This window comes from Rhincodon typus, chromosome 1, assembly GCF_021869965.1.
Source record: "Rhincodon typus isolate 14 chromosome 1, sRhiTyp1.1, whole genome shotgun sequence".
In the NCBI taxonomy this organism is placed as follows: Eukaryota; Metazoa; Chordata; class Chondrichthyes; order Orectolobiformes; family Rhincodontidae; genus Rhincodon; species Rhincodon typus.
In genome coordinates, this window is record NC_063332.1 from 34676055 (window position 1) to 34699161 (window position 23107).

Sequence of the window (23107 nt, forward strand, 5' to 3'; positions counted from 1 at the left end):
TGCAGGACCTGGATTAGCATTGGAAACTGCCCTAAATTTATTGTACCAGAAACCTTTGAGCGATAACTATCTCCTGTAATTTGATTCAGGACTTCGGTAATGGGGTAGGTATCTAGCTGAGATGGGAAAGCGCAAAAAGACAACATAAGGCAAGCAGGATTGTGGTGAGCATTTAGTCAAGCTCAGACTGAATGAAGCTATGAAAGCAAGCGAAGGGCCTGGAGATGCAGTTTGGTCCAGTCCTTGGGCTGGGTGTGTGTCCCTGAGTACACTATTTCCTTGTAGCAGTTCAACGGTGATTACTGATGCAGGCTGAAGTGCAGCTTTGAAGTGTAAAAGCAACCTGTAGGTGGATTGGAGATGTATCATTTGGGCTGTTAAAAGTTAGCACATGTTGGATGCTAATGTGCCTTGGATAGGGGTTGTGTGTTACTGGCGCTTATAGATGTTGGTGCCAGGCTTCCAGCATGGAAATTGTTCAGATCAAGTGGCAAGGTGAATGCACAAGGTGCTCGCTCTGGTATCTTTGTCATAGTTTTTCAATATCCAACTTGTTTGACGAGTTTGGTCAGATGGGACGCTGAACAGTAATGAGGTGTGTTGAGCTGTAGCAAGACATTTAATAAGACATAATCGCCATCAATTGGCAAAGCCAGTGTCTATCAAGAACCTCACCAGGCTACTTCTGAAAAGTATAAAAGAGTACACCTGACGTGGAAATGGACCGCGCTGAGATTGTCGCCCAATTTTGTCTCACATCTTGCCATTGCCAATGTTGTTCACACCCACCCTCTGTTTTCAGTTGCACTCAGGCAAAGATAGCCCTTCAAAGATGAAGTCCCTCTTTTTTCTCAATGTTGAATTGCAACCATTATCTCAGACCCAGCATTGACATTGACCCCTGCCTTTCCATTAACAGATTGCCACACCAACTTTAATAAAACTCAATTTTGTTCAGGAATTTTTGATTCAAACCTCATTCCTTGTGCCAGATTCATTCAGGCAGGCTATTGCTCTGCAAATTCTACCCCCTTTAACTCTGATCTCAGATGTTTGAGCACGTTAATTTTATCAGTAAAATCCTATGTATTATTCTTTGGGTAGAACTTTCCGTTCCTATCTGGTGTGGGCAACAGCAAGAAAGTTGGAAAAATACAGCAAAAATTAAAAATCTTCATTTTCTCAATTTTCTCCTTAGGCTTTAAAATGGCGACTTCAGAATCTCATTATTGACTGGCAACTCCCTTAGTTCTTTGCATTTGCATCTCATTATTATCCCAACTTACACTCCACTTCTAATTCTCCTCTCCTTCCCCAAGAAACTGGACCATGCAAATTCCTGACTTGTAACTTTGAGCTCACCAAATGGTTGTGCCACCCTTCCTCCAACCACGTAAGTAAAGCCCCTGCATACTCCATTATCAGTATCCTCCACCACCCGTTATACATGCTAGTCAACGACAGCAAACCACCATTCTTATATCATTACTGCTCTCAGACCAATTCACATCACTTCAGCCCATTAGGATTCCACTATGGAAGTCAGGAACATCTACGACTTGATGCTTCTGCCAAGTCATTTTGTGCTTCGGGTCAAATACACATCTCATTCATCTAAACATTTTATGGCTCTTAGTTTCAGTTCTTAGTATTAATTCACTTTGAAGTTATGTAGTGTCTGCCAGCCTCTGTGGCTTGCGTTGCTCATTGGCAAAGAGGGAGAGGCAGGCAGCTTGTCACAGTGGGCAACATTAAACAGTCATGGGGATGGACATTTTGCCATGTGGTTCGGTGTTACAAAAATGTCACAATTACATGTGCCAGCAGCTTTGCAGGAGAGACACGTGTGCTGTAAGCAAATAGCCATGACTGAAAACCAAAGGGGAGAAGTCTTTGGGTCAACCTGAATTATGGTGTAAGGGAGTGCCACCAGTCAGTCAAGGGGCTCATTCGATTTCAGTCCAGGGGTTCGTCCACAGTCATTCAGGGGCTTGATCCTACCAATGCAATTAGTTCAGGGAGTACCGGTAGCTCAGTCAGGTGCTGTGGAAGCATCAGTGTCACATGTGGGCTATGGTCAGTCAGGACTGTCCTTCCAAGTTAGTGTGGGGGGGTTGGGCCCAGTCAGTCCTGAGAATTTGCTCAATAATGGTCAGGAAGCCTATCAGAGGAAAATCTTGGACTCCCGGGGAAAGTGAGAAACTCAGAAACTCAAGTCTGGGGATGGGCTTCATTGAACTGGGCTTCCTGAGGGAAAGATTAAGATGAAGGTGAGATATTATAAACCATAGAAGGGCAAGGAACTCCAGAAGAGGGGTGCTTTCACATGTCACTAACACTCTGGCCTCTACTTGGAGAAATTATATGGCCAACAAGAGCACAGTAATTCATCAAGCCATGCGAATATGGGGTAAACTGGGGACATTAATAGTTATATAGAGGCTGAATGTAAATGGAGGGTGGTGGGGGAGTGCTGAAAGGTCAGTGGGGAGAAATACAGAAGGGAATATGAAGCATGGGAGAGGATCAACCTGCATCTCACACAGAACCTACCAGTCACTCCAAAGAACACAACGTTGGAACCTTGCCAATTTTGATCCAGAGTTAATGCATAACAATAATACAAAATGTCTGCCACTGCATACAGAGTGAGAGGGAATAAGTTACTGGGTTTGTTTTTGAGGCTGGAGTAAAATTGTTTGAACTTGAAACCTTGCTAGGGACAATTGCTTGGATTCTGTGATGCTACTTCCAAGGCATAATATTGCATTTCATCAGGTCATTTATTGTAATTGATAGAAAGGCTCAATGGTACTGTTGATGATTTTGTTCTCTTTCTCATGCTCGAAGAGCTAAATGGCCTACTCCTGTTCCTATTTGCTATGTTTCAACTGGTGACATTTTGTCAATTTCTACCCTACCAAGTTCCCTGAGGATTTAAGTTACAATAGATCATTTCAAAGTCTTCTAAATTCCAAGGAGTGTAGGTTCAACTAGTTCAAGCTTTCTTCTTAAAGAATTAATCGAGTGACCTTCTCTGAACTGCTTTAACACAATCACTGTATGGGTCTCTAAAGAGGCATTTGGTACGAAATTTTTTTTTGAAATGGAATTGTTAAATGAATTCCCTTTGCTCCGATGTTGTAGCTGTGAAATTGACTAGGGCGGTTGTTGCTACATCTATCATAAAGCTAGCTTTATTTATTCATCCGCAGGATATGAGTGTCACTGACTTGGCAAGCATTCATTGCCCATCCTCGACTGTCCTTAAAGCTGGCAGCGGTGAGTACCTATCTTGAACCACCAATATCCTTTGGTTTAGGAAAATAGAGAAAGTTCCAGAATTTTGACACACTGACACTGAAGGATTGACAATAAATTTAGAAGTCAGGGTAGCCAGAGGCTTGTAGTGAAAATTGCAAGTGGTGGTGTGCCCATGTATCTGCTGCCCTGGTTCTAGCTGGATGTGGTTATGAGTTTGGAAGACAGGAAGGATCTTTTCAATGATACACAGAGCTGTTACTGAGCTTCAGCAGTAAGAAGAATATTTGTGGGTGTGGTACCAATCCAGTGGACCGGATAGTGTCAAGCTTCTTCAGTGTTGATGGAGTTGCAAACATCAATATAAGTCTGGCATATTTCACCACATTCCTGACTTGTACCATACAGGTGGTAGACAGAGTTTGAGGAGTCAGAAGGTGAGTAACTCACTGCAGAATTCCTAGCCTCTGACCTGCTCTTGTAGTCCCAGTTTTTATGGAGTTAGTCTTGTTCAGTTTCTGGCCTAGTGTGAACCCCAGGATGGTGCTGATGGGGGAATTTAGTAATGGAAATGCCACTGAATGTCAACGACCGATAGTTTGATTCCATTTTTTGAAATGGCGATAGCCTGACACTTGCGTGGTATGAGTGTTAATTGCCACTTGTTAGCCTAAGCTTGGCTATCATCCAGGTCTTGCTGCATTTGGACATTACTGCTTCAGTATGGACAGGGACACATTCAACAATGACCTTCCTTCCAGTATAAGGTCAGAGACCGATGCTTGCTGATGATTACACAATGTTTCTTATATACTGAGCAACCCAAGTTCACATCTAGCAATATCTGTACAATATTCAGGCTAAAGCTGAGAAGTGATAAGTAACATTCATGCTGCACAAATGCCAGGCAATAACCGTCTCCAATAAAAAAAATATTTAACCATTTTCCCCTGATGTTTAATCGCTTAACCAATTCTGAATCGCTCACTATCGACATTCTGCAGGTTAACCTGACTAGAAACAGAACTGGACTAGCCACATAAATACTGTGGTTACAAGAACAGGTCAGAGGTTGGGAATTCTGCAGTGAGTAACTCATCTCCTGTCCACCATTAATAAGGCACAACTCAGGAATGTGCTCAGGAACATACTCTTAACTTGCCTGGATGTGTAGGGCTCCAGTGACACTCAAGAAGCTCAATACCCTACAGGACATTGCAGTTGAGTTGATTGGTACTCCAATCACAAACTTAAAAGATTCACTCCAGAGACACAGTGGCAGCAGTGTATACCATCTATAAATATACTGAAGCAACTCACCAAGGCTTCCATGGAAGCAGTTTTTTTTAAAATCTGCAACCTCTACCACTCAGAAGGCTAAGAGCAGCAGATGTAAGGGAACACAATCATCAATTTTGAAAATTCTGAACAAATAGCAACTGCAAAGTATTTCCCAATTATGAGGAGGAGGAACTGGGAGGAGGAACATAAACTAAAAGTACAAATTTAAGAGGGTGCAGGAACAGAGGCCAAGGGGTCTATGTGTACTACCATCTTCAAAAAATGTTGTGCAAGTTGAAAGGACTGTTAGCAAAAACATGGAAGGTCCTTAGCTTATTAATATAAAGAACAAAATAATAATGCTAAACATTCATGAATCTCTGGTTATGTCTCAGCTGAAAATGTTATGTTTAAGGCTAGGCAGTTAAGACCATTAAGACTCTACTGAAGAGATTTATGTAAATGACACTAGTTATCAATGCTTTCCGATCTATGGAGAGACAGATTAAGCTAGTTGAAGCGGAACAGCAAAGAGATTTGGAGAGGTGTTCAAGATTACAAATGGAATCAATATACAAAGAAAATCTGTTTCCAGCAACAGAAGAATCAATGATCAAAAGGCAGAGACTTAAGGTTTTATAAAGACTGAAGTGACACTTTCAATCATTCAGGGAATGTGGGTGTCACTAGCTGAGCCAGCATTTATTGCCGATCCCCAAATGTCACACAATGCCAGGTTATTGTCCAACAGGTTTATTTGGAATCTCAATCTTTCGGAGCACTGCTCCTTCACCTGTGACTTCTGACTTTGTCCACCCCAGTCCAACACAAGCACCTCCACATCATCTTCAAATGATGGTGGCGAACTGCCTTCTTGGAACACTGCAGTTCTTTTGGTGCTTGACATATCTACAATGCCTAACAGGATGAAACCCATGATTCTGACCCAACAACAGTGGTCGCAATGGATTTCCAAGTCAAGATGAGGAGTGTCTTGGAGGGGAAGTTGCAGGTGATGGTATCCCAATGCATCTCCTGTCATTGTCATTTTAGATGGTAGCAGTTGAGGTTTTGGAAGCTGCTTTATACAGAGTCTTGGTGAATTTCTATGGAAACCTTTGTTTTGCGTTACAAATCTAAGAGATCTGAAATGCACCAACAAGCTGGAAGCAACCATAATAGCCAAAAGAGAAGCAAGTACTCTCAGAAAAAGTACGTTCAGAGCTTTGGCTAAAGTTTGGTGAAGTAAGTTTCATTGGATAGTTGTGCAAAGAATCAGCATAAGCATAATGAGCCAAATTACCACCACCTTTTCTGCATCATGCTGATTTGAATCTACTACATTACAAACTGAGTAGTTGATCACATCATAAATTTCAAACTAAATGCTTAACCATCTAGACTCATGCAATTGCTGTTTGAAATTAATACTTGTTTTCATACACTGGAATTAAAGAATTCAGACATTGCAAACAGTTCTTGTGTACTGTTCGGCCCACTTGGCAAGCCATTTGGAACTTTACAGCTTCCTCAGATTTCTTGTTAATGCCAAGAAACCAATAGTTTCTTATTGTAGTACATAGAGGGGAGAGAAGGGTCACTGACACTGACATCAAGGAAGTCGAGCAAAACTGGAGACAGTGGGAATCGAGGGGAAAACTCCCTGCCACTTGGAATCATACCGAGCAAAAAGGAATCTTTCTTGTTCATGGTTTGTCATCTCAGCGACAGGGAAGTTCTTTAGGGAAGCGTACTGGGCTTAGCCATTTTCAGTTTCGTCAATTACCTTCCATCATAAAATCATACATGGGAATGTTCACTGATGACTTCAGGGTTGAGCGCCATTCACGTAATTTAATCTCTTCTGCCTTCCACTCCGTCACAGACATTCATTCCTTCCTCCTTGCCCCCTTTCTCAGCTTCTGCTCGTTTAAAAGCTTTTATCTCAACTTTTCCCAGTTCTGATTAGAGATCAACTTGAACCGTTTCGCTCTCTACAGGTTGTCTGACATGTTGAGGCAACTCCCAGTGTTTTGCTTTTATGTATCAGTTTTATTCATGATGTTTTTTCACACTTCATAATGCTTTGGATGGGACTTACCTTGTGTCATTCAACATGTAGCAGATTCTCGAATTGTGTCCAGGTGTACCTTCAAAATCACATACTGTGCAATGAAGTTTGAAAGTTTGAAGTGATTGGAGACGTGATAAGGAGCAGCAGTTTTCAGATCATTGTAAAAATGTACTGGAAAAGAAGCGTTAGTATGAAGCTACAGCTGTCTCCCACTGATCCTTATTTTTAGTGTTTTACATGCTTGAAAACTGTTGGTCAACATCTGATAGTGAACAGACCTCCTGTGTGCAATTTTCCCTGCAGTGACACCTAGAAGCACTTGCTGTGACAATATTGTGAATGGGGACAGTAGGTAATGGGCAACAACCTCTATTCATAACACCACTGGACTGGAACTGCATAATGACACTACAGGGAGATTTCATGTCCCTGGGCTGTCTCTAAACAGCAGTCTTAATGTACCTAACAAGAGAATAAGGGAGGGATGAGGGACATCAATATGAATCCAGGCATGGAATTATGGACGATTAAAGTGACTAATAAGGCTGGAATTTGTTGTGTTTGGTAACAAACCACTGGCACAAAGCACAACTGGTTTATGATCATCATCTAAACCAAGAAGAAATTGAATATTTTCTTTACTCCACTATCTACTCTTCTTGGTCATATTTATTACAATCTCAAAAATGAAATTCATGCCAACGACCACTGAAAAGTAGCTTTGAACCTCAAGATTCTTGATGTAATCTCTGAAGATTATCACGTGAAGCTATCACATTCCAGTAAATTTTGACAAAAAAGTAAAAAGGAGTAGAATGTGATATTTAGAAGAACATATACAAATTATTTGCAATATTTAACACTGATATAATGATAAACCTTAGCAAAAAATGGACCTTGTCTATTTTTATGTTCTTGCCAAGTCAGTGATGAATTTGGCAGAATTACGCAGCTACAACATCAACTTAAACAATGACTATCTCCCACATGTCACACACGTCACCAGTGACTTGACCAGATATGTATTTTGAATTATACAGCATAGTATAAAGACTTGTAACTGTCCAGAGCATGGGTAGATACATCTACGGAGTGCAAAAATGGATTTGAGCACACGGCACCTAGATCAATTTCAGGTATCGCCCACAACAGGTCTACTGAACAAGGTTAGACAGCTGAAAGTTACAAAAGGTGCAGTGCATAAGGAAATCTAAGAGCACAGAAGCTGGGATCAAGGCATAGCACTGTCTCTAATCTTACTACTTTATAGCCTTACCCTGCCAGAAAAACACAACTATGGCTTCTTTGCAGGTAACTAGCTTCTTCAAAACAGAGGGTCCAAAATCAACTTGTGTCCTTCAGTTATACCGAAACAAAATAGTTGTGGAAATGAAAACTGGGTGACATTGCACAAAGAAATGCTTTCCTGCAGGAGTCTAACCCAAGACCCATACATTGAAAATTACACTTTTCAGTTTTATTTTGCTTTCTGTGTTCTTGTTCATCTGGTCAATATTTTTTTTTGCAAGGGAAGGAATTTCTGTAGTTACTCAGTGCCTCAGCTCATCTCGCTAAAAAAAATGGAACAGCAGCGTGTGGCCAGAATACAAGTGACCACTGAAAAGTCATGGAAAGAAAAATGTACATACAAAATGAAGTAAATTATAATTTCATAGCACAGAAGCTGGCCATTTAGCTCAACTTGCCTGCACTGATTCCTGCACAAAGTTTTAATTTTATTCCAGTACCTTTAGCCACACACTTGAAAACACTATTTTTCAATACTTATTGATTTAATCTATAAACATCATTAAACCTCCTCTTTCATCACTCTTCCCAGTAAAGCTTAAAAAAGTAATTAAAATTAACATTCAAAAGTTAACCTTTAAACAATATTAAAAATTCAATGACCTTACACCTATGCCATTTAAATGAACCCTTGCTATTTAAAGGTTTCAATTCAAATTCTTAATCATTTTGAAAATCTGGAGACTGACTCATTACTACTTTGCAGAAATTACATTAAATTTTCAACTAGAGCTCTGCATCCTGAGCATGCACATTTTGATTATTGCACAGAATCTTAGCTAGGCCACTTTGGAGAGTACTGTACACAATTCTGGCTCCATAACAAAAATATAGAAGCAGTAAGAGATTTACAAAATAGTTTAAAGGGAAGCTGCTTACTTTGGCAGGAAGGATGAAAAAGAAATATTGCTTCAATGGGAAGTAGGTGTAGGTGGGATGTTCTTCGGAGGGTCCATGTGGATTCGATGGGGCAAATGGCTTGCTTCCATGCTGTAGGGATTCTATGATCTAGGATTCTATGAATTCTAAGGTACAAAGGAATTCAAGTGCTCAAATGCATGAGTAGCAGAATGTTAATATGCAGGTATAGCATGTAATTAGGAGAGCAATGGGATATTATCTTTCACCTCAAGAGAAGTTGTACTGGGCATGGGAAGACCACACTCAAAGTACCGAGTACAGTTTTAGTCTCCTTATCCGAGGAAAGATGTCTGGTTATTGAAGGAGTGCAAAGGTGGTTTACCAGACTGATTCCTAGAATGATGGGACTGACATATGGAGACAGGCTGGATCAATTAGACTATATTCACTAGGACATGCAATGGCGTGGGGTGTGTGATCTCTTTGAAATCTATTAAATTCTAAACAGACCAGACAGGGTCGATGCAGAAGGATGCTCTCGATGAGGAGAGAGTCCACAACCCGAGGTCACAGTCTAAGGATAAGGGTAGGTCCTTCAGGACAGAGATAAGGAATTTCTTCACCCAGAGTGGTGAGCCTATGGAATTCTCTGTCACAGAAACTGTTGAGATCAAAAATTGAAGACTTTCAAGGAAGATGTAGAATTATTTCTTAGGACTAAAGGATCAAAGGATGAAGAGAAAAGCGGGAACAGGGTACTGACTTAGGCGATTAACAATGATCATATTGAACAGTGGACCAGGCTCAAAGGGTTGATGGGCTACTCCTGCTCTGAAATACATTGTTGCGACATGAAACTTTGAAACACTCTGCCTCAGAAGGCAAGGTTACTAAATTCTTTTCAAAGCAGAAATTGACTATCTTGCCCAACAAGAATGCTAAGATTGCAGGGTAAATGGGAATGTGGAATTCTAAAATAAACAGATCAGCCACAATGTTATTGAATGTTGCAGCAGGTTTGAGATGCCTAAATTGTTTTATTTCCACTCTTGTTTTGCATGCCCGTACCGTTAAAGAATAAAAATAGAAGACTAAAGGGTGACCCAAGACATCTTTAAAAAAAGAGGAAGAGTTTGATCAAGTGACGTAGATGTTTGAAACAAACAGAATGCCGAAGAAACTCAGTGGATCTGGTAGCATCTGTTGGGAGATATAGAATTAACTTTAAGACTCTTCTTCATAACTTCTGAAGTTTTTGTCAGAGGAACATATTCTCCCTACTTGATCGGTCAACATCCCTCAACTCGGAATACTTCTATTACAAGTCTCCTTTTCTGTAAGGCTTCCCTACTGAAAAACTGCAACACAGCTTCCCAAATCATTACGCATAACTGAAATCAATCATCCTTGGTATAGCCTGGTAAACCACCTTTGTGCCCTTTCCAAGGTCTGACATTGTCCTTTAAAGTACGATACTCTAGTCTGTAGTTTGTACGTTGAGCACAACTTTCTTGTTTTTGTACTCTACCCCGGTTTACAAAGACAAGAATCCCACATGTTTTCTTAACGATCTTATAAACATTGTTTGAACACTTTAAAGTTTTTCAGCATTGTACAATGTGTCCCTTTTGCTTGTCTTCCCCCTCAAAAATAATATCATTTAGATAATACCTTCCAGCGTTATTTATCTTAGAGCACATCACTTTGAACTCAACATTAAAATGCATCAGCCATGTGTCTGCCCATGGTGCATTTCTGGGCATCTTAAGGTCATGAAAAGATATTGTATACAAGCAAATTATCTTCTTTCTGTTGTTAATATGGGGTCCCAATAGGCATAGCATTTGATTTCTGATGGAAAGTCACCTCAACTTGATTATCTCTCCACAGATGCTGCTGAATGTTTCCACCACTTTTGTTTTTATTACAGTACTCCAGTATAATCCGTTTGTGGATGTTTACTTTTTTGCAAAAAAAATGGATTGAATCATGATATTGCATGTGACATTTTGGATTTCCCTGCTACAACATGACTATTCATCTAGTCAAGTACATGGCACTATGCATCCATATAAATCAGAGAGAAGTGCATATCGAGCTTGATGAGGGTTTTGAAGTTTCAATAAGACCCTAAGATAAAAAGTGAAGCATATCACTATTTGAAAAGTTCACAATTTACCAAAAGAAAATATCAAAATGCATATTCAACATGCCTGAAGTTAATTTTTGACATAAAAGACAATCCATTGGCAAAAATAGGTAAACATTATTTTAATTATCCAAGACTATTAGCATTAGAATTAACAGACAGCAAATGCAGTCATGTTTATATTTCTTCAATTTAGAGGAAACAGCTACCAGCTTACCATTGGAATCCACAAAGATCTGGAAAGTATCACCATATTTAAGTTGGCTAGTTTTACAGCAAGGTTAATTGCACAACTTTAACTTTCAGGTGCATCCCAAGATGACTTCCAGAACGACTAATTTTCATGTTGCAGAAAATAATTAAACCAGTTCATCACAATCAAGAATAATCCACAAAATATTTTGAACTGAACAATGATTTGCTTGGAAGTCTGGAAGCAAGAGACTTTAGGGAACCAAATCAAGAGTCATGGTATTGATGACATTGCAAGAATCCAGAAAATAGTATTGGCCAAGTGTGGTCGAATCAACACACAATCGACATTGCAGTATTTCCTTCATTCAGCTAGTGGCTTTCTCCTTTCTTTCCAGCAATCTAGGAAAACAAATTTAGAGTATTGATTTTACAAAAAAAATTAATACTTTTAACAATGTATTGGGGTATAAATCTGTCAGTTGACAAAATCTTACCTAGAATTCTGCTGAAATGGAATGCCAGCTTTTATTTTAAAGGGAATGGAGTATAAAAACCATAAAGTCTTGCTAATACACAAGGTACAGTAGTGTCAGACCGCAGCTAGAATACTGTGAACAGTCTGTGGCCTCTTACCTAAGGAAAAATATAGTGTTGGAGGCAGTCCAGACAAGGTTCACTAGGTTTATCCCAGGTATGGAAGACTCTCCTCATACGTTTGGCCTGTACTTTGTGGAGTTTAGAAATCAGATGCAACCTTATTGAAACATGCAAGATTCTTAGGTGACTCAACAGATACAACGTGGAAAGGTCATTTCCCCTTGAGGCAGAATCTAGGACCAGATGGCACAATCTCATAATAAGGGAGTCAACCTTCTAAGACAGAGATGAGGAAGAATGTGTTTTGTCAGAAGATATAGTGAATTTGTGGATTGTAAAGAAAACTACAGAGGGCTGTACAGACCGGGTCACTAAATATATTCGAGTCTGAGACAGACAGATATTTAATCTGTAAAGGTTATTGGGAAAAGGCAGGAAAGTAGAGTTGAGGATTATCAGATCAGTCTTGAACTCATTGAAATGAACAGCAGACTCGACGGGCTGAATGACCTGCTTCAGCTCCTACATCTTATGGTTTTATGCCTTTGAAAGTAATATATTAGCTGGATAGAGAATTGGTCAACTATTAGAAGACAGAGTCAGTACAAAGGGGCATGTTCAGGATGGCAACCTGTAACTATTATGGATCAGGGCTGGGGCCAGAATTATTTACTTGGACCATGTAAGCGAATACATTCACCATTGTTTTTAACAGTTGATACAAAAATAGGTAAGGTGGCAACTGGTGAGGATGACAGAGTCTGCAGAAGGATATACACAGGATAAGTGAAGGAGCAAAAACTTGACAATGGAATGCAATGTGGAAAATGGGAGGTTACGTTTGTTTTCATGACGATGATAGATTCCATTCTCTGGCTAACAGAGTTAAAGGGTATGGAGCAAGAGCGGGAACAGGATACTGAATTAGATGATCTATCACAGAAAGCTTGCGTATAAATTCAGCTGCTAATAGGGAAGTCAAATGTGCAGTTCACCATTATTTCAATACAAATGCAGTATACAAACAAGGAAATTTTGCTAAAATTATATAAGGCACTAAATTAGACCATACCCGGAATCCTGTGAAAGTTTTTGTCCTCTTAACAGGATGGATTTAACAAGCAGATCTGATCCAAGAATACTCAAGGCAACCAAGACAAGCACTCGAGTTTATTGTTTTACCTTTTACATTAGCCAGCCCCAATAAAGAGATTCCCATACAATTACCAAGCATCAGCAATGTCTATATGCAGCAAGACTAGGATAATATTCCTGCTCGGGATAAGTAACAAATTCCATTCACAGCACAAGTGCCAAGCAATGATCAGCTCTAACAAGAGAGATTCTAACCATCGTCCCTTGATATTCAATAGCTTTACCGTGGTTGAAACCCACACTAACGTCCTCCGGGGTTACCAAATGACTAGAAACATAAGTGGACCAGTTAAACAAACATTGTGGCTGCAAGAGCAGATCAAAAGCTAGGAATTCTTGACTCCGTAAAGTCTGTCTACCATCTGCAAGTCAGGAATACTCTCATACTGTCTGGATAAGTGCAACTCCAACAATATTCAAGAACCTCAACACTCAACATCCATGACAAAGCAGCCTACATGATTGGCACTACATTCATTACCTTAAATATTCACTCCCTCCACCAATGACATAATAGTAACATGCGTGCCATCTACAAGATGCATTGGAGCCTTGGCTAATTGCTGCATCGAAAGCACCTCACCAATAGATGGCCAATATTACCACAAACAAACATTGAGGGCAAGAGATGTCCACGTCCAGTGAAAGAATAAAAAGTGTGCAGGAATTGTAGGGGATTCAAACATCATCAGTTAGGGAGCATGAAAATGTAATTCAACACCTTTAGCCTGCTACATTAATTAGCATGGAATTATATCAACATTCCTTCACTGAGGCTGGGTCAAAATCCTGGAACTCACTCCTTAAAAGCATCTTGGATGTACCTACACTACGTGGACTGCAATAGTTCAAAAAGGCTCCTCACCACCACCTTCATATCTAATAAGAGATGAGCAAAAGATGCTATTCTAACCAAAATAGAGCCGAAAGAACTGTGGATGCTGTAAATCAGAAACAAAAACAGAAATTGCTGGAAAAGCTCAGCAGGTGTGGTTTTTCCAGCAATTTCTGTTTTTGTTGCTGTTCTAAGCAGCTACATTTACATCCTGTGAAAACCAAAAAATCTTTCAGTAAAAAAAGTCCAAAAGATCTTTTAGGCCCAGCTTTTAATACCCCTTGGCTTTGAATTGTTGTCTATCACCTTGTAGAATCACAAATTTGAGACATCCAAGTGTAGCCTCTTATGTCTGATAATCAATTTTTACTTAATTTGTTCACGGGACATGAGTGTCTTTGGCTAGGCCAACATTTATCATCAGTTTCTGACAGGCAGGAAGTAGAACTTCACACATGCATCCCTTTAATCTAGTTACTCAATATATTAAAATTTAAGTATGTAAAACTTACCCGCCTAAAATCCAACATGTTTGTTGTTTGCACAGGGGTTCCAATAAATGCAAGGTAGTTAATTCTTGTGGTGTCCTCGTCACCCTGATTTGATTTGATAAAAAGCTGAAAAACGAAAGTTAAATTGCAGGAGATTTAATTAGAGCACACAAACTAGTTCACTTTTGCAACGACCAGTTACTGCCAGGCCTTGTGGGTCAATCTACAGCATATGGACTGCAGCAGTTCAAGAAGGCAGCTCACCACCATCTTCCCAAGGACAGCTGGGGACGGGCAATAAAAAAATGCTGGCCAGCCAGTGATGCCCACATTCTACGAGTGAATAAAAAAAACCTGAAAATGTCATAAATGGTCCCAAGTGCTGGAAAGTGGAACTTGTGCAGATTGGCCCATCAAGTTTGCATTGACCTAAGGGCCTCTTCTGTGGTTTTCTATGAACCAGCCAAGTGAATCGCTTTTCAAACTGCCTCCAACATCAACATGTCCATTTTTTTCTTAAAATACAGGAACCAAAACTGTAAACAGCACTCTAGCTGCTGCTTCACCAACACCTTGTACAGTTATAGTCAGACTTAATTATTTTTAAACTACAACCATCAAGCAATACAGGTGAAAATTCCATGTGCATTCTTAATTACGTACAGCATCTGCATGTAACTTTGTGTTTCATGCACAGGAACACAAAGATATCTCGTGAATGAGATTTTGCTTGCAGCATGAAGTAAAACTTAAGCACCAATGCAGAAAGTACTTAGAAAAAATTGTGAATTTCAAACATCACTCACTGTTACACTATTAACATTCTGAAATTTGACATAGCGCAATGGCACAACTCCATCCTCTTGGAGGTCTTCTGGTGTTAACTCCAGGGTTTGGGTTGGTTCACTTCTTTCAGCATCATCAAAATCAAATGAGCGTGGCAAATTGGTGAATACTTTTACAAATTTGGGACCTCGGCCTGTAAATGCAAAAATATTAAACTATATAAACCAGTCAGCACCAATGAAAGCTGACAGCCTAAACACTTAAAAATCTTTACCAAAGATTGGAACTAGCATACTACATTGATTCAAAGCAGGGCACAAGTAATCAACATGGATAGTCAACAAGGAAGATGAAAATCATCAATATCCATTTTGCAACCTTCTCCTTTAAAAGTATGCAAATGTTAGTAAGGTGAAATCCCTACCACCAATGCTTTAAGAAATGATTTTTGAACTAGCAAATACTGTACTACACTTGTGTTGAACTGTTGTACAGGTGGTAATTAAATTATACATTGGACTGTTGTGCTGCTCAATTTCAGGAAAATGTGTTTAAAACAGTGCAATAGTAAAGACTTTATTGTAAGTTTAGGGAAATAGTTCCAGATGAGCTTCAACCTCACACTACTGAAGAACGATTGCACCCAAATTCCTTCAATATATCTTGTTTGAAACTAACTGACTGCAAAGAGTGACACTATGGTGCACTGGTAACTCCACTGCTACTCCAGTTTTGCAGACCTGAGAACAAAGCTGCCATCTTCAGGTTAATAGTGGGTTTGTCTGTGGAGTCAAGGTAGCACAGGGATAAGATCAGGATATATAAATTCATATGAAATTGAGTTAGATAGATCACTAAAATAAATGCTGCGTAGAGGAGACATCCAGTGCACACCAGAGAGGTAAAATAATCACTGCATACACTCTAATGATCTATTCAAAGGGAAGTGGTATCTACTGTTGATCAGCTTTTTAGTCAGGAATACATTCAATGGTCCTGGATGTCTTAAGCAATAATCCCCATCACGCACCATGTCACAAACAGATAACTTCATTGTCTCCATTCTGTCTTTGAGAATCTAGGAGAATTCTAGTCTCAATGAATAGTGACTGGTCACAGCAACTTCACCTGAAAGTGAATTGATTTTTTGAAACAAAGAGACAGCTGGTAAAAGCATTCTCCATGATCTTGAACTACAGTGAGGAGTGATCCCCCATAGATGACTCTAATTTGACAGTTTCCCATGTTCAAGGTGATAGTGATTACTCCCTCATGCCAACTTTATGGAACGTTTGCCAAAGAATAGACAGATTCTATTTTAAACAGCATTTTTTTCAATTTTATTGATCAAAAGTGTGGCCATGCTGTACACCCAAACTTTGCAGGTGGAATGCAAGAAATTAAGATTATCCATTGCTCTGTTCCAGTTCCTAGTTCATCCAGAGTAATTTTGTCGATTTAGTCAATGCTGGTTGCAAATATTTTGTGGAACTTTCAAAGCAACATCATTCATCATTAGGAAATGCACATCATTCTTTCTGGTCGAACAAGAACCAATCATTTGATATAGGCCAAAAATCAGATGCACTTATAAGAATGAAGGTCAGTCTGATTAATTCAATCCACAGGATGTCAATAAAAAACCCTGGTAATTGAAGGTGATTGAGTCCGGGCATTTCCCTCAAGAACAGGGATGCCAAGGGGATGCAATGACTGTCCTCAAAAACATCACGTCTCGTTTCATTTGGTACTACATTACTTTTTTGCTAACATCACAAAGCTCAATGTTGATGAAGCTCCTAAGTTTCCTCACCATCTAAAGCACTCTAGCAGTTGATTTCTATCTAGATGGTAAGGTCAGCTATGTTGATTCAACAGCAGGAATATTACAAGGACCATTGCAACGTACATTTTAGTATCATTTGGAGCAAACTGAAAAGAATGGGAATTGGCATCTATTACAATGCGTAAAGGAGAAAGCGTTACAGGAGGAAACCAAGTATAATCTTCCAAATGGCATGTTTGGTTGCAAGTGTTTGAAAACCAATCAACATTGATTCCCACACACATGCTGGGCTCCAACAGGGTTGAGGATGAAATATTCATAAAGATTTCTCTTCTTACTTGTAGTGACCTGATTATCCACAACAATCCTTGACTGATGTGATCCTGCTACTGAGCTGCATTCTGATCCACTGATCACAATACTTGATTAACTCCATCCACTGAACAGATTTAGATTTTGAGGCAGACTTCAGTTTTATATGTTCTAATGTCTCATATCATGCATCTTAGACCATAAAGAACAGGTAAGTTTGTGACAATATTCTATAGGATCATGGTTGATTTGATATTCCTCACACCCACTTCCCTGCCTTTTCCCAGTAATCCTTGATTTCCTTACTTATCAGGAATCTATCTGTCTATCTCAGCCTTATATATACACAAGGACTGTACCCCATACCTCTTTGTGGTAAGGAGTTGAAAAGCCTCTCAACCCTCAGAAGAAATTCATACTCATCTCAGTCTTAAACTAGTGCTCCCTTTATCCTGAGATTAGGCCCTCTTGTCCTGGACTCTCCCATGAAGGGAAACATCACCTCACTATTTACCCTGTCAAGTCCTTTAAAAATCCTATTAGTTGGAATTAACCATAACCAGTTATGAAGTCTTCCCTCACCTTAAGTCAGAAATGCTACATCCAAAAAAAAACATCAAAACTCTGCCAAAAAAACAGATTTGTTTGAAGAAACCATGAATTTTATGGGCCCTTATAAGTTGCAACACAGTAAATAATGAACATAGAGGGCAGTCACTTCTTTAAACACTGAAATTTCCTTTCTCTCTTAAAAGCCAATAATGTGGGGTAATAATATACAGCATTGTAAAATTATGGGGCAAGTTCAGATAGTACTTTTTCCCTTACCAACTTCACGGTCAAAATAAGTCAAGGGGCAAGGAAGGCCGGAATTCTGTTTTTGTGTCAAGGCACATTTTCTGTTCAAAATAAAAACCAAAAGAACTGCAGATGCTGTAAATCAGGAACAAAAACAAAGTTGCTGGAAAAGCTCAGCAGGTCTGGCAGCATCTGTGGAGGAGAAAACAGAGTTAACGTTTCGGGTCTGGTGAAAACGTTAACTGTGTTTTCCCCTCCACAGATGCTGCCAGACCTACCGAGCTTTTCCAGCAGCTTTGCTTTTGTTCCACATTTTCTGTTCATTGTTTAGCAGAGATACCATTTTACTCACAATGCAACGTGTTCCCAATCTATGCCATTCAATCATGGAGTTTTCCCCATTACAACACCAATCTTTACCTTTGCAATAACAATTTAACTAAAATTACATAAACACAGAAAATGAAAAGTAACTGAAGATATAAGTAAAATGCCTAAACTTTTAAGTACAGGGCTACGGAAAGATTTGACATGACCCATAATGCTTTGAACAAGTTAGAACAGATTACTGAAGTTAATGCTTTCTCTCAATGCAATATTTCTTATCCAAGTGAAAAAAAGCTCAAAAACAGACACCTTGAATGCACATACCACAAACAGATGAATCAAACGCAGACATGAACAAAGAAAAGCAGAACATAAGGAAAAAAAATAAAGGCAGTGCCGATAAAAGATATGTTTAGCTCATCCTCACACACCGCCTCCAACCAAAAAGAAATGCACCGCGCCATGTTGAAAGCTAGATTCTTCTTTTTTTAAAGTGTAAAAGGACAGAGATGGCATTTAGGGTGGTGGTATGCTCCTCCTGTCAGGTGTGGGAAATCAGGGAGCATGTCCCTGAAAACTGCATCTGCAGCTCCTCACAGCCTGCGTGGTTCAGTTGGAGAAGCAGCTAGACACACTGTGGTGCATACAGGGGACAGAGAGAGTGATAGATTCTAGCTTTAGGGAGGTGGTCACACCACAGGTCCAAGCAGATAGGTGGGTGACCGCCAGGAGAGGCAGGCAAGTAGCTCAGGAGTCTCCTGTGGCTATTCCCCTTTCAAAACAGGTATACCGTTTTGAATACTGTTGCGGAGGATAGCCTCTCAGAAGATAGTAATAGCAGTAGCCAGATCTGTGGCACCACAGCTGGTTCTGCTGCAAAGCAGGGTGTGGCAAAGTCTAGGCAAGCGATAGCAATAGGTGACTCAATAGTCAGGGGCACCGACAGGCGCTTGTGGCTGTGAACGAGACACTAGGATGGTGTGTTGCCTCCCCGATGCCAGGGTCCTTGATGTCTCTGAACAGGTACAGGACATCCTGAAGCAGGAGGGAAAACAGGCAGAAGTCATTGTCCACATTGGCACAAATGACATGGGTAGGAAGAAGGAAGGAGTCCTGCGAAGACAATTCAAGGGCTTAGGTAGGGAGCTAAAACGCAGGACTTCCAGGCTAGTAATCCCAGGTCTTCTGGGGAAGGTGGACCTTAGAGAGGCAAGGGAGGAAATAGCTGGGGCATTGACAGATACCTTGACATCCTCGTTGACCACAGGTGAAGTTCCAGAGGACTGGAAATTAGTGAATGTTGTTCCCTTGTTTAAGAAAGGATGCTGGGATAATCCAGGAAAATATAGGCCGGTGAGCTTGACATCTGTGGTAGGGAAGCTCTTGGAGAAGATATTGAGGATCAAGATATATGTGCATTTGGAGGAAAATCGTCTAGTTAGTGACCGGCAGCTTGTCCGGGGAACGTCATGTCTCACCAACCCAAATGAATTTTTTGAAGAGGTAATGAGGATAATTGATGAGGAAAGGGCCGTGGATGTAGTTTATATGGACCTTAGTAAGGCATCTGATAAAGTCCCACATAGCAGGTTGGTACAAAAACTAAAATCACAAGGGATTCAGGGTGGCCTGGCTATATGGATAGGAAATTGGCTTGGTCAAGGAAGACAGAGGGTAGTGGTGGAAGGATGTTTTTCAGGATGGAGACCGGCAGCTAGTGGTGTTCCACAGGGGTCAGTCTTAGGTCTTTTGTTGTTTTTAGTATATAAATGATCTGGAGAAAAATGTGGATGGTCTGATAAGCAAGTTTGCTGATGACACAAAAATTGGTGGAGTTGTTGATAGTGCCAACTATGAAAGTATACAACAGGATATAGATAGGTTGGCGACTTGGGCACAGAAATGGCAGATGGAGTTTAATCCAGACAAAAGCGAGGTGATGCATTTTGGAGGATCAAATTTAGGGGTGAATTATATTGTAAATGGCAGAACCCTCAAGAACACTAACATTCTGACGGATCTGGGCGTGAGGTCCACAGTTCCCGGAAAGTGGCAACACAGTTAGCCAAGGTGATTAAGGCGGCATATGGCATGCTTGCCTTCATCGTCCGGGTGTGGAGTACAAGAGTTAGCAAACCATGTTGCAGCTATACAAAACCTTTGTTAGGCTGCATTTGGAGTATTGTGTGCAGTTTTGGTCACCACACTACCAGAAGGATGTGGAAGCTGTGGAGAGAGTACAGAGAAGATTCACCAGGATATTGCCTGGTCTCCAGGCCATTGACTATGAGGAAAGATTAAAAAGACTAGGATTGTTTTCAGTGGAAAGACAGTGGCTGAGAGGAGACCTGATAGAGGTCTACAAAATTATGAGGGGCAGAGAGAGGGTGGATAGTCAGAGGCTTTTTCCCAGGGCTGAAATTTCACTTACAAGGGAGCACACGTTTAAGGTCAGAGGGGGAAAGTTTAAGGGGGATGTGCGAGGGAAGTTTTTCCACACAGGGACTGGTAACAGTCTGGAATGCACTACCTGAAGAGGTGGTGGAAGTGCGCACATTGAAGGCATTTAAGAGGCACCTAGATAGGTACATGAATAGGGAGGGAATAGAGGGATACGGATCGAAAAATGGCAGGTTTGTTTTTAGATTAATTAGGACATGATGGCTGGCACAGGCCTGGGGGCTGAAGGGTCTGTTCCTGTGCTGTACTTTTTCTTTTGTATTCATGTATTAATTACAGCAAAGGGAAATCAGTTGGTGGGAAGAACAATATATAAAAATTAAAACATGTTCCAAAATGAGTTTCATATAACTCACCATTGTCAGGGGCTTGAAGTCTCATTGAATAAAGCTTGACTGGCTGGTTAAATGCTATTGTCACAAGAAGCTGTTTAAAAATAAACAAAAAAATCCCTTAAGTATCAAGAATAAAATACTTCGAATTTACAGTAACAGACACTTTCTGGATGAAAAATCTCTTTGTGGCTTTAAGCTCCACTCATACCTCCATCCATTTTACTACTTCTTGCCTGGACATGGTACCTTTTTACTCCTGATGCCCTCAAGTGTTTGAGTACTATCCCCTTAAATGCTGTTATGCTGTTCACCTCATGAGAGAGGTCTTTACTATATCACCATTTGGGAATTTTAATTTTTTAAAATCAAGGCAGATGGGTATTCAGCAAAGGACAGGACACAGAATGTTAATGGATGAAGCGTCTACAAGCTTAAACTTTTATTACAGAGAAGATAGACTCGGGTCACTAGTTTAGTCTGAGTTCCATTCAGAAGAATTAACAGTTCAGTAGAACAGTTTCATCTTACCAGAAATGTTTTATTTTGTGAACTAAAGCTGCAAGAGTTTGCAAAGAAACCTTCAAAGTTTATAAAGCAGCTTAGGGAATCAGAACTGGAAAGAAATCATTAAAAGTGATTCAGTAGATTATGAGAAACAATTAGAAAAAAAGATCCTGTTACATAAGAAATTAAGAAAGCAAGAAATGCTCAAAAGAACCTCAACCATATGCACCACACTGCTTAAAGTTACACAAGCAACTTTCATATTTGTTGTGCATGTTGGTCTAACGTCCAGCATGGACAGCACTTCCAAATTCATTTAATATGCATCGACATACTTATTTCAGATGTCTACTAATTGATGGACAGAATGTGAAAACTAATCTGTTTCCCATTTGACAAAGATACAACACGTTGAAAAAAAGTTCCCAATTCAAGAAACATCTAAACTGGTTTCTGTCCTACTCAGAAATTAGAATTTAATTATGAAAAACCATTAGAGGCCAATCCCATACATTTCCCAATGTAATTTCATTGGAGTCACAATTCTACTTTCTCAATATTAGGTTATATAGAACACAAATTTGCAAACATTTGGAAAAATAACTTGCATTTTTTTAAAAAGAAGTATCCATAAACTAACTAGGTACTAAGTACCAACACATTGGCAACCCATTACTTACTAAATTCACCGGCCCACTCACTACCTGTGCCAATCAGGCTTACTCAGAGGCCTTCCATGTCCTTTTCTAGGGATAACGGGAACTGATCTCAACTGCATTTAACAAAAAAATCAACTGCACTACACTTACTGTTCTGACTGCATTGCATTTGATAAACATGAAAAAGAATTGGCACATCTTGCTAACAAGGCCACTTTAAATGTTTTCAATGTGTTTTATAAAATAACAAAACGCAGTTCAAGGAGCAACAATTTGTACTATGAAATGATTAGCAAGTTATTTTTTAAAACGATACGAGATAGAACAGGAGAGGGATAAAAGTTAAGTTACAAAAAATATGTAAAATGTTGCAATTTGAAGCACTGCTAAGCGTACAATCTTGTCAAATCATAATTCAGGTTATATTTTTAGCCTATTCCAAAAGTATTCAAAACCCTTACTTGTTCATCACAATCAGATTCCAAATATGTTGTGTCTTTTTGTAGACAATTGTCAAATCCATATTCATCACTTTCATTAAGACATTCACACCCAGCCTTATTTATAAAAGGCATCAAATCCATCTGAAAAACAAAAAAACCAAAGCAACTTGATTTAATTAAGTAGACATTCTTCATTATGAAAGCAAAAACTGCAGAGGCTAGAAATTTGAACTGCAAATAGAAAATGTTGGAATTGTTAAGAAGGTCAGGCAGAACGGAGACAGAACAACAGTAAGTGTTTCAGCTGTGACATGAAGACAAACAGATTAAAAGGGAGGCATCTAGCTTTTTGAACCTGCTCAGTTATTCAGTAGATTGTTGCTGATCTGAATATGGGCTCAACTCCACATTCTCAGCTACCCCCAATAATCTTACATTCCCTTGTCAGGCAAGAATCCATTTACCTCTGCATTTTAAAAAAAATCTGTCC

General features: G+C 39.7%; 1 protein-coding gene across 4 annotated transcripts in view; it reads right to left on the reverse strand.

The window, feature by feature from the left end:
- Positions 1 to 11041: 11041 nt before the first annotated feature.
- The window catches only part of txnl1 (thioredoxin-like 1), a 42444-nt gene continuing 30378 nt past the window's right edge, over positions 11042 to 23107 (reverse strand). For 3 of the 4 annotated variants that reach the window (XM_048617972.1, XM_048617905.1, XM_048617843.1), the window contains 5 exons: positions 22636 to 22758; positions 21033 to 21102; positions 15014 to 15186; positions 14229 to 14333; positions 11042 to 11528 (listed from right to left, as the gene is read on the reverse strand). In XM_048617972.1, coding sequence (XP_048473929.1) covers positions 11499 to 11528; positions 14229 to 14333; positions 15014 to 15186; positions 21033 to 21102; positions 22636 to 22758 — 501 coding nt within the window. In that variant the 3' untranslated portion in view covers positions 11042 to 11498. The remainder of the gene's footprint in view (positions 11529 to 14228; positions 14334 to 15013; positions 15187 to 21032; positions 21103 to 22635; positions 22759 to 23107) is intronic. The other variant, XM_048618048.1, reaches the window with a different exon arrangement.